At 33.3% G+C, this 13,424-nt stretch overlaps 1 protein-coding gene across 1 annotated transcript; it reads right to left on the reverse strand.

Moving 5' to 3' along the window:
• Window positions 1–782: 782 nt before the first annotated feature.
• On the reverse strand, window positions 783–13,378 carry LOC128167615 (transmembrane channel-like protein 7). Its single transcript, XM_052833434.1, has 17 exons — window positions 13,179–13,378; window positions 9,856–10,177; window positions 9,554–9,590; window positions 8,708–8,789; window positions 8,102–8,406; window positions 7,536–7,687; window positions 7,131–7,275; window positions 6,634–6,795; window positions 6,336–6,499; window positions 5,303–5,441; window positions 4,849–4,946; window positions 4,441–4,554; window positions 4,227–4,302; window positions 3,991–4,121; window positions 3,563–3,730; window positions 3,271–3,349; window positions 783–2,660 (listed from the first exon to the last, which is right to left on the reverse strand). The coding sequence occupies exons 1-17, from the start codon at window positions 13,300–13,302 to the stop codon at window positions 2,580–2,582; spliced, it is 2,379 nt and encodes a 792-aa protein (XP_052689394.1). The 5' UTR covers window positions 13,303–13,378; the 3' UTR covers window positions 783–2,579.
• Between the last annotated feature and the right edge of the window lie 46 nt (window positions 13,379–13,424).

The following is a 13,424-nucleotide window of genomic DNA, read 5'->3' on the forward strand; positions in this document are numbered from 1 at the left end:
GCTGAGATTTTGGTAACGGGCCTTCATTTTGACAAGTATAAGAAATGAAATACAATAATAAAACTGTTGTACATTGTAGAGATAAAACATAGGTAATCACAGATTACAAAGCTCACCGAGACGAGGCATCACCCTAATGAGACCACCTTTATCATATTATATGAAAATCATACTTTATGATCTTGGATATTCATGGATTCTGTTTTGACACAAAATCATATATCATCTGTTAAAAAATTGTATGATAATCATATGTTCATATATTAATCAATATAATAATATAAAATTAAATATTGCATCCTATCATACTTACAATATATATCATATAATACAATAAAATACTGTAATAAACAAAGATGATATTGTAAATATGAAATGACATTGTATTGTGTTAAACCTTATTGTATTTGATCACATAATACAACATTATTATATATAATACAATATTGTATTATATGAAACAATATCATATTACATAATACATCATAACATTGAAACATATGATATTATATTGTATAATAAAGTACGATATATTGTATTGTATGATATTGTATAATATTTGATAATTAATATGATATTGTATCATATGATACAATATAATTTGATATAACATTGTATCATATCATGACAAATGATACAATATTATGTGATAAAGTAAAATATTATATAATACAATATTATACATACATATTGTATAATATGATACAATAATATATCATATTAACCAATATCATAGTATACAATATCGTATGATACGATAATATATTATATTACAATATCATAAAATACAGTTTTGCGTGATGTAATTGTAAATTACAGAAACCAATATCATATTATACAATATCGTATGATACAATATAATATTATATAATATTGTATCATAATATACAATACTATACAAAACAATATCATGATACAATATCATATCATAAAATATCAAAAAATTGATACAATATCATATCGTATCATATACCTTTTTACAATATAACATATGATATTATATTGTATCATATTAAACAAAAGTGTTTCATATCATACAATACTTTATCATAGGAATCATGTTATATCATTTAACTGTTCCAAAAAAACTAAACCTCATCCAGCATCTGAAACCTATGGCTCAGATTCAACATCCATGCCTGTCAGGTGCATCTGTATCATAAGACACACCATCCATTCAAGTTTGGTGAAGTAAGGACCTGTAATAACTAAGATATATTTTTTAGCATCCTTGATAATGGAGATCAAGCTCTGCACCTGAATCTTCCTCTGTGATTCATTCATATTACAGTTAAGTCAACTATGCAAGTTTGAAATAGTACTATCATCTATTAAGCATGTGACCTGTTCCAAAAAAACCTAACCATATCCAGCATCTGAAACATATGGCTCAGACTCAGCATTCAAGCCTGTCAGGTGCATCAGTATCATAAGACGCACCATCCATGGAAGTCTGGTGAAGTTAGGACAAGCAATAACTAAGATATAATCATCAGAGGGCACATGTTTCAAAAACTTTAACCAGCTCTAAAAACCTTAACCTCCTCCAGCATCCGAAACCTATGGCTCAGATTCAGCATTCAAGCCTGTCTGGTGCATCAGTATCATAAGACGCACCATTCATAGAAATTTGGTGAAGTTAGGACCAGTAGTAACTAAGATATCATCATCATAGGGACCTGCAACAAAAACTTTAACCAGCTCTAAAAACCTTAACCTCCTTCAGCATCTGTAACCTATGGCTCAGATTCAGCACCCAAGCCTGTCTGGTGCATCAGTATCATAAGACACACCATCCATGCAAGTTTGATGAAGTTTGGACCAGGAGTAACTTAGATATTGCTATCAAAGGGCACCTGCAACAAAAACTTTAACCAGCTCCAAAAACCTTAACCTCCTCCAGCATCTGAAACCTATAGCTCAGATTCAGCACTGAAGCCTGTCTGGTGCATCAGTATCATAAGACACACCATCCATGCAAGTTTGGTGAAGTACGGACCTGCAGTAACTTAGATATTGCTATCAAAGGGCACCTGCAACAAAAACTTTAACCTGGTCCAACAACCTTAACCTCCTCCAGCATCTGAAATTTAGGACTCAGATTCAGCATCCAAGTCTTTCAAGTCCATAAGTAGGTCCAGATGCATCATCCATGCAAGTTTGGTGAAGATAGGACAAGTAATAGCTTAGATACAGGACCTGCAACAAAAACTTTAACCAGGTCCGGACGCCGACGCCGAGGGTATAGCATAAGCTCCCCCTGACTTCGTCTCGGTGAGCTAAAAATGGAAGTACAAGAATGCATCAAAAAGATTTCAAGACAAACTTAACTTCAAATCAACAAAATTAAATTAACTGTGAAAAATACCGATATTTCTTATTGATTCGAATTGAAAATTCTTACATTCACCAAGTTTATGGTTAAAAAGCTTTCACATATAAAGCAATTTTGATTCTATAGCATTTATAGCAAACTAGAAAAAAAGGATCCTCTTTTTCCCAAAAGGCACATTAATTCAAATTATCACTCATACTCATTATTTTCAGATTCTTTTGAACTCTGTGATTTTTACCAACAATTAACAATCACTGTCCTTCCGTAATAATTCCTCCTTTTCCTTGTTAATTTGTTTAAGAAGAAACTTTGTGTCCATTTTCTCCTGCAAAAAACAATACACAACAATGAAAAAAAAACCAGACCCCTTACGTCCACAAAGCAGTGAAATTTTAATATTTTTTTTTATGACATTATCTAGGATTAAAAGAATACTGTATTTTTTTTTTGACATTAGCTAGGATTAAAATAATACTGTATTTCTAGGGGGTTGTGTCACAAAACTTATTACAATGGGGTACATCTGTAACCTGTTTTATTTGCATCAGTCAATTTGCACTTATTAATAAACAATTACTAATGAAATAAACAATACCGAATTGCAAAAAAAAAAAAAAAACCCAAATAATTTAGTGTAGAAACATTTAACGAATATGGTTTAATATATACATGTATAGGGCATAAACCACTTAGCAGCAGATAATTTACTAATAAAATGGAGCATCTTATCAATACATATGTATTAATAGAAATACAATGCTTGGGCATCAAAGAAGTTTTTGCCATTTCCAATCAGTTATCAATGTTAGTATTTTCACTTTTGTTATTCAAATACTGCATTATTATTCAAATGTCAGTCCATTTGAACAATGGTCCACTATTTGTTGACATCTCCAATTTTCATCTGTAATATTCATTATCTATTCATAATTTACCATTTTCAAGTCCTCTAGCGCAAACTCCTCTTTAGTGGCATACCCACGTCCTATGACCCAGTAATAGTACATCAGTAACCTGCAATTTAAGCTAAAACAATTAACAAAGAATCAAGATATATTTTTTTTCTCTGAAGTAGAAAAATGCATTGCTTGAAAATATACAGGTTTTTCATAATGAAAGTTTACTGGACAGGTTCAAAAATATAAATAAAATTCTGTCATTTGGTTTAATTTGTTCCACAAAAATAATCAATCTGTAAGGCTAATGCAAACAATAACCGTTACTCACAACAATAAAATAAGGAGTGGAACCACGAAGATGCCGGTGCCGATAAAGAAGAAGACAGCCTGGGGAGCCTTGTTCCAGGAGTAGACATAGTTCACCAAGCTGTGGTACATTCTGTAGGAGTGGTCACCGTACATACGGAAAGGGCCACAACTCTGGCTCGGCTGAATTCTGCAATGATAACATTAATTAAGAATATTATTGTTACATACAGCAAGTTATTTTTGGTGGTTGCTTATGTTGGCTAATTATAAAAGTTAATACCTTCATCAAATTAAACCTAACCTCTTGAAATCACCGAATTTTATAAGCTATAAAATGAGCTGCTACAATAGGTATCAGAAATGAAGCTATGAGCACATAATCATTATGATACAGTATGGATTAAAAGAGTTTCACCATTGCTATTCAAGTGCCATTTAATAACCTACTTTCCTACAATGTATCCAGCAGGAACAACTGCCAGCATAAAGGATAGCAACAACACCTTCATAAACAGAGAAGTGGACTTGGAGGTTTTATATGGCCTGGATTCTGGACGACAGTTTTTAAAGAGGTCAACCTGTGGCAAAAAAGAAAACTCTAAATAATAGACATTGTACCTGTATTGATGGTCTTGGAGGAATTAAGACAAACAGCTGTGATGAGGCAAACAAAATATGCGTACCTTTTTTACAAAGAAGACTATGATATTATGAAGAAGCGTTATAGCAGGAATCAAGGGACAAAACAGGAGACCGAACCTGAAAAAACAGAGGAAATGAATTACAGTGTATTACTATCAAAACCAAAACCATTTTATCACGGAGCATTACTCCAAAATTGAAAATAACAAGAATGAATGCATTGCCACAACAACTCTGGCATGTATTGACACTTACCAACAAAGATTCTGTGCATAAATAATATCAACAACACTCTTTGCTAAGTCAAACTCTTGGGGCCCAACCAATCTCACAAGTTTAAACCGATCCCGGTATTTTGTGTTTATATATCTGAAATATATAATTAAAGAAATATTACAAATAAGAAACTCAGTGCTACTCTACGTACATTGTATCAAGATTCTTATTATCATTTTAACATTAGATGTCTATGTGTCGTGAAGATTCATTTTAAACAACTTAAGTATGTATAAAAGATTTCTTTGCAAAGTAACCCAGATTAAAAAGTTAAATTTAGAATTTAATTTTATGGGCCATTTGCAACCTTAATTAATTTCTTACAAAGTCGTTTTTTGCCAAATTTTACAAAGTACGTTGGAATCCTATCAATGTTAGCAGGCTTACCTTCTTGGGGTGTGCCACAGTAGGACCACCAGTATACCAACCACTATATCTATCAGCAGGAGCTTATAGACCTGCTGCCCTACGTAGGTCTCCCAGCACTGGAAACACAGGAAAAATTTAGATAATCAGACACATTCTCCAGACAAGTGAGTTTAATAATTATACAGGGGTTCATAAGGTTTTATGCAGTACTGAAAACTCTTTATTTTATCAGTGTCCTAAATTATGCAATTTTTTATGCTGTATCAAATTGTGACAACATACAATGTAAATCAAAAATGCTAAAAAAAAATTAAAATTATTCCACGTAATATACAACATAAAAAGCAATAAAATGAGATACACTGTATTAGAATCAGCAAAAAGACCTCCATGCAATTTTAGGCAGATATTTATTCCTTAGTCCTTACATTTTATTAGGATTCTACAGTAAGATATAATATTTGGGGTTTACCCTGACAGAGCTGGGGTCATCATCAGCAGTCCACCTCAAATTCCCACAGATTTTTGTTTCTTCGTCATCTTCCAACAGTAACTTATGATACAACATGACCATCAATGCAACTGGAGAGGCTAGTCGCAAAAGTATACTCCTAAAGATATCAACAAAATCATGCATTAAATCCTTACATACCTGTTCAGATATGACAAAGAATACTATACTATATCATACTACATGTAATTACCCAATAGTGTATCATATTAACAATTTATCTAAATATAAAGAACAGTATTTCTTCTCAGGAAATAGATAATACAGGTAGTATATCATAGCAAATGACACTGACTCTTAAACATCAACATATTACTTAATTTTCATAGCTAAGGGCAAAGGATGGACATATAATCCTAGTCCAGGTCATGCATGAATGCTTCCATTGGACAGATAATCAGATATGCTGGTGTTGGATGGATTTCGATGTAATATGATGCTGCATGTGTTGGATGGATTTTGATGTAATATGATGCTGCATGTGCAATGCTATCTGTGATTTTTAAATGCATGGTGATTTAAATACTGGTATGTGAATGCCATTCCTCAGTATTGCATGCACAGCAGAACAACATTATGCAAAAAGGAACAATTCTTCTCTCTAACATCCAGTAACAGCCAAGGATGATGTACTTGACAGCTTTATAAAGGCCATTTTAAGTGCCAGGAATATACATGCATGTATACTGGTGTCTTTTATTATCAATGTTAACTTTTGAAGACATTAACAACTACATGTGTTTTTAAGATGACTTTTTTTTCTTTGTTTTAAGTTTTTTGACAACTAAATAACATTAAATTCAACATCTCATATTTCAGGGACAAAAGATTACTACAAGACTATCCTGCTAATTTTTTCAGTACGTGAACAAGTAACACAATATAATGGGACCACTGCTATGATGAGAATAGAGTATACATAAACATTGCCAATGATGAGATAAATAGCGTATCAATTCATTTACAAGAACATCAAGAAATTTGTAAATATTACCTGAAGAGTGTGATTTTTATTTGCGTTTCATGTTTGTACTCCTCAAAAAACACAAGCTTCTGAAAGACTCGAGGTACAACCAGATTAATTAAAGTGATGGTTAGGTGTGGTACAAACTGGTAGAAGAGTGTGTAGCCGGCACTACTCTTGGTCCCATTGCTTTCCTGCAAAAAACCAAAATACACAAAATTAATGTACTTTCAGGACCTGGTCTAAGCTTAAAACAGCTGACACAGAGATGGTGCTGTACTGACACCTTCTAAACACAAAGCTCCCCACTGTATTGGGCGACACTTACATCTATCATCTTAGAGGTGGTGAGACCTATCAGGGCCAGAGACCCACACAACAGAATAAAGACGAGGGTGTTGATGACGATCCTCATCCCCCAGACCTCCAACCAGTCCACCCATGTCCTCAGACCCAGGCGCTTACTCCGCTCTTGTTCAGCGAGGTCAGCCTGTAACAAAGTCCGGTCAACCATTTACTGGTACAACTCTTGTTCAACAAGTGATTGATGTCATTTGAAAAGGGTATTTAGAAATACTGCTACACCATTTACAGGCTTAAGTATTTTAAAAATCATTTTTCTTTCTTTTTGTAGGCTTTCATAAACTTTACATTTAATCATTACAAATATTAAAAAACAACAACATAAAATACAGATACAAATGTAGGTACATGTAATTGTCTGTTTAGACTTTCAAATCCAAAATTTCAAAACAGCAATTGTAACAATTCAAAATAAATCCAATTAGACGAGTAGCTTGACATAACCAAGGGACCTTAACTTACAGCCAGAGCTCCCCCAATGACCTTCTTTTTGTGATTAGCTGCCCGGCTCTCCTTGATACAGTAGTCCCAACCCCCAAACACCTTGTTGGTAAACTGAGCCACTGACTTCTCTACACCATGAGAAGCTTTCATATTCTTAGCAGAACTGAAAAATTAAAAAATCTTGCATTTTTATTCTGTATAACTTAATTCAGGAATAATATTTATAAAGGCTTACTACGTCAAGCACATCTACAGTTCTGGTGTGGTTTAAAATTCATCATCAAAAACTTTGCATTTCAGACTAAAATTGAACTGTGCGTTAACTTGCATTTATTTTCAGTAGTAGCAAGAATACAGATTTTATAACAACTAGAGGGAAAAAATAAACAATGGATGTAAATATGTATTGAAATGGAGCCTTACTTCTTGATGATGAGGATGAAGCTCAGAAGAAAGCTACTGAAGACACTGATAAGATAGGCCACTCCGATGTTGTACACCGTTTGGTGACCATCCTCTTTATACGTTCTATTGTTGTAAGCACCATAAAACAACATAGATCTCTCCATGTATCCCTGGATCAAATAAACAACAGTATTACAGTGTTGAACCTTTACGTTCTACAACAGAGTCAGATCAATGAAATGCTTCACAATGGAACTAAATCTCGCAATATAAGTTTGGAAAATATTTCATCAAAATTTCTAACAAATCAATTGACTTGAGTTTTTCTAGGATATACAGTTTTATATTTAAGGGAACACTTAATTTTTTCAAATTTAAGGAACTGTTTAGCTTATCATGTAATTAGGTTCAATTTCTCAAATAAAACTAATTTTTCCAATTTTTTATTTTTTCCCCACCATCAGTCACAATCCATTGTTAACTTTGCTCTACATCTGTGTTATAATAAGTATCATTGTAAATGGATATCTATGACAGATGCATATTAGACAAGAGCCAGAGAATTGGTCTGTTCGTGTGCTTACCGTCCCCTGAATGAGATCGACAAACAGTGTAGCACCGGTGTGTACGGATCCGTGGACTTGGTCCGTGTGTCTGATGTACTGCTGGGTACAGTTCACAGCCTGTAGGGTCATATTGTAGACCTCACTCGATACATTGGCCGCCGCAGGCAACGACTTGTTACCCAGAATATCATCAAACTTTGAGGGACTCAGCGCAGCAAAAGGAATCACCAAGATTGCAAATGTGATCAGCATGATGTAGAAATTTAAGAACATCAGCCACTTCACAAAACGGAAATAAGTCATTATTGCCATTCCATATCGACCTGCAACAAGAATACAAGACAAAATGACTGAGTGTTTTACAGTGCCATTGTACCCTTCAAAAAATAAATACTGACAAATTTTTAAAATATTTTATTAATAGTTTAATATTTAATTTCGCTCAGTTTGTATGGTAAAATCATTGTACTAGTATATCAGATTTTCATAATGCAAATTAAAATCTCCAACCCCATTGCCTTTAAAAGAAGGCGTCTTAAAAAAGAAAATAACAAGAAACATGTTATTGTCCCTTAGTTGAGGACCATATTTCCAGTGATGGACATGCTATGTTTGTGACCTTACCCTCTATCCCTCTCAGGGTCCCATGGAACACGGTCAGTGACTGACGAAGGTCCTTGAACTTCATTTTCCATTTGTGCCATTTCTTTTTTGACAAAAAACAAGACAAAATTTTAAGTTTTCCTAAGTAAACTAACTGAAACTCAGTCAAATGCTTGTGTATTTTACGAGTTTTATAAAGCTTTTATAAACAATACATGTTGATATCAAAATTTTGAAATAATCTAAATTCAACTTAAAATAATTTTTCATCAAAACCAGTTTTATTTGATTGTGTCATTTTCATAAAGTCATGTAAACAATAAAACCCACAAAAAGCAAAAAAAAAAAAAAAAAAACATGCTTAAAAAATCTTTAAAAAATTGAGTTACTTGTGAAACAGGAACAATAATAAACCACTGGAAGCAATCAGGGTAAAATTTCAGGGTGTTTATTAAACTCAGGAAGCATGCAATGCAGAAATAACACTTGAACACAGGAAAAACTCACTTTAGGAAGTTTTACTGTACACTTCTGTCAACTAATAAAAAGTGATAGGTGTGTTGTCATGTGTAAACACTGCAATTACCGCCTGATTAATTATCATACAAGCTTGACTGGATCAAAAATGAAACATATAAATTATGAATGGCCAGTGGCCATATATTATCAGCTTGACTTGATCCATGACACGATGTGATACAAAAAAAATAATTTCAAAGCAATTACTTTCTCTGAAATACACCCTTATATGTACCGGGTATGCATTTTTATAGCCATTTCTACATCTTTGTTTAGTAAAGTTGATTGATTGGCACTTTCCTATATCTTAGATCAAGATATAAATGCTTTAAATGTTGCTATACTAACCCTTGCTTGTATTTCTATTCTCTCCAATGTTGACACTCTACAAGATAGAATAGAAAGGCTAAATTAGCTAACCATAACACGCAATGTCACTCAAAAAACACAATACTGTTCTGTTATTATGCGAGGTAATCAGATCACACACAACAAATCATACAAAATAAATCTATTAAAGACCCTCGTAACAGGAGGTATGTCACAAAAGATCAACCTATAATAATGTAGAGCTACCAATCTTTATGAATGGGTAGCATGTGTCATGCATTTATCAAAATTAAGTCATTGTACAATAATAGTTGACTTACTTTACTGCTTTGGCAACATTTCTAAAAGACATCCGGTTCCTGTTTTTAAGGTCCTCGTACCTCTCCCAGAAAGGCCGCGGCCTGACATAGCGCCCCTCGTTGATCCTCTGTAGGTCTATCCTTCGGTCTTTGATTGACCTGGACGTCGTGTACCTTCGGATCCGAACACTGGGAAGCTTACTCCGAATGTCTCCTTGTAGATCCAGATCATTGTCATTCAGAAGCAGGGTCACCACTCGAGCTGTCCCCCTCTTCCTGAGGCGGGGGTTCTTCCTCAGCCTCACAATCACCCCTGAGTCTGTCTGACATCGTCCCCGGAATCCTAAACGACGATTCATTACGTAAACAATCAAAAACACATGCTCTCATTCTCTATGCATTCATGAATAATGACTGGGATTTACTGCTTGACCCAACTGTAACCTTGCTAAGAAACAAACCATCCATCACAATTTAACACATTAAACTGTTTGAGAGTGACAAACTTGATAAATCATTTGTCATTGATTTTTCCATATATATGAAATGAATCACATCAAATAACACTCTCTCCTTAATACGTAAGACCTTCAGTTATAATAACCACTCCACACTGAAGTGCTCTATATATATCCACTGTGTGAACTTCAACCCAGTACAGGGGCTCAATCCATCTGTCATGGAAAGGTGATCACTATTGTTTGGAGAACAACAAAATGTCTGAAGGCTGGGCTATTGACATATTTAATTTCATGGTGGCTATTTTCTGCCTGTGTTATAGTAATGTACTCAAACAGGCACTAATTTGAACCCTGGATTTGTTACAGTCAAGGCAAGAGTTCAGTCAAATCAAACCTTAAAAAACTTAACCACATGAATTTATTTTCTTATTTAAAAAACAAAAAACTGACATTGCTGAAGATTATATTCTATCCAAAATTGCTTCACAAAACACAATTAAAAAGATTTATGATTTTTAAAAAGCAAAATAATAACTTAGAAGGCACTTTCATTTCGTTCAAATAAACAGAACTGTTTCTCATATCCCAAAAGCCGTCCCTTTGTGCTGTAAATTCAGCATATTGCAGTAGAGTTTTTCATCCATGCATGTACAAAAGATAAAAATGTGCTTGTTCAATGTCTTCAATTTCCTGAATATATAACAATAAAAAATGTGTAAGAAATGTCTAATTATGATAGCAATTTACATATCCTGTCACATATAAAGTTTGCTACACTACAGACTCTGTAGTACAGAGTATGTACTAGAGTAAGTTTATTCAGACCAGGAAGTTAACAAACATAAATTTACTCCAAGACGTACGTGTGAATTCTAGAGTGTTACCCTCTTAAATTACCACTCTCTAAACCTGCTGAGTGGTCAAAAGATATTTTACATTAATTTGCTAAAAATGGTATATCTAAGAAGATGAAGAAAAATTGTAAAAATTCTTATCTGATATTTATGAACAAAAAAAGCTTAGCTTTTACAAACAAAAGAAATTAATAAAAAGGTTTCCAAAATTCTGATTTCAAATCAGAAAAAAAAATATTTCTGGAATATAAAGGCTTAGAAACAGTGTTAAATCAGACCCAACATTCTCTGTCAAATAACATTAATGGTAATCACCAACCAACGTATGACTAAAAAGATAAAAATAGATAAAACCTCTCTCTCTCTCTCTCTCTTTCATCTTGGGAATATACTTATGAAAATGAAAATACTGCTATGTATTAGTAGACCTTCACATTTGTAAGCAAAACACTCCTGCTAAACTTTTTAACCAGTTTCATAAGAGGGTCTTATCAGCTTGACGTGTGAAACATATTCACAATTACATGTATCATATTTTCTCTTTACATTTTATTTTCATTTTTTTTGTCAAGTGATTTATTACTTCATATGCTACAACCAAACAACCACACCCACAGAAATACAGATTAAATTTGATATCATAGACATTTCTATTCTACTTGTGTTTTTCAAATACTGATTTAATAGAAAGAATTTAAGAACTTTTTAAGAAAATCTAAAAATTAAACATCACATGCATGTTCACTTATTTTGTGTTATGTTATTCCTAGGTCCATTCTTTTTCTCTTTATTTATCTCTCTTTCCTCAATTCACAAACCCTAACACCCCTCCTAGCAGGAAATGGAGTGTCTTATAATATTGTAGAGACAGCTTTCCCCATTCAGACACAGAGTCTGTTATGAACAACATATTCAATAAAAAGACCTTAGATGTTATTACCATTTCAATACACATCAAATATGATGGAAAATTGTAACACTAGACCAAATTATTTCAAGGTACAAATAAATTAAATGTTAAAAGATAATCATTTTCTAATACTGAGAAAGAGCAAATTCCTACGATACAATGAATAAACATGCATATAACATGTATAAATGGTAAAAATGATTTTTGATTTTGATTTTGGTTGCGGGATATACAAACTTACATCTTTCATGCACAACTTCAAACCAACTCTTTGAAGAGACTTAAAATTGTTATTTAGATGCATCCTCATTAAAATGCTTAAGAGAGTAATTTTTCAAGACACTGAGAAAGATTGACTTGTAAACTAATTTGCAAAGTAGTATGAAGTTTGATTGTAGCCAAGAACATAATTTATTTCTTCTCTTTAAACTTCAAATACTTTTAGCTCTGATTTTCAAACAAATTCATAGTGTGTCATGGTTCACTCCAATAAAAGAAAACAGAGGAAAAAGTAATTTATCACAATATGTGTTAGTTGCACTTTCAGGGCAAAAAGGTCATGTTAAATACACCGTAGTGCTAAAAGAAGCATATTGACCTCCGATTTTTGCTTTAATTTTTTGGTAAAGCTGTGTGTGTAGTTTAAAAAATATATCATACTCGAGAAAAAACTTTTTAAAAACATTTAGACTTTTGATTACAGGATCAATCCCCTTAACATTAAACATTTATTACGACAAGAATCATGACTGAAACTTCTGTCTGATAAACATTATCAAGGCCCCATTTACAAGCACACAGACCTACCACAAGCACTTGGATTTTTATCAATCAGTCGCTCAATAAGCCAAATTAAAAAAAAAATCTACCTCCTCATGACTTCTCTATATAAATACAATGTACACGTGTATTTATATATAAAAGGAGGTAAAAAATATATATATTTGGCTTATTGAGCGGCCGTTTGATAAAAATTCAGGTGCCTGTGGGTCTATTAACCTACTATAGTAAATATTATCGTATTTTAAATTTTACTGGATGGATCCAAACTCTCGGTATATTGCCTGGACTATGCTTCGTGTGCAGTAGTGCGCCACAAAAACATTAAGAAAACCAAACCTTCTAATGGCGTGACATCACTCAATAATGGCCTTTCATTTTCCTGTTCAGCACCAGGTTCATGGAGCACTATATTCACAGTGTCTTCTTCTTCTTCATGTTCGTTTGGCTCTCTGGCAGCCATCACATAACATTGTCTGACAGTAAGCGCCAAAACCCATCCGGTCCTCAAAGACAATCCGGAAACACGTGAGTCACGGCATGCATCATCACTTCCACATACCTGCGTGGTCTTGTATTTAATTT

Source organism: Crassostrea angulata, chromosome 10 (genome assembly GCF_025612915.1).
Source record: "Crassostrea angulata isolate pt1a10 chromosome 10, ASM2561291v2, whole genome shotgun sequence".
Classification (NCBI taxonomy): domain Eukaryota; kingdom Metazoa; phylum Mollusca; class Bivalvia; order Ostreida; family Ostreidae; genus Magallana; species Magallana angulata.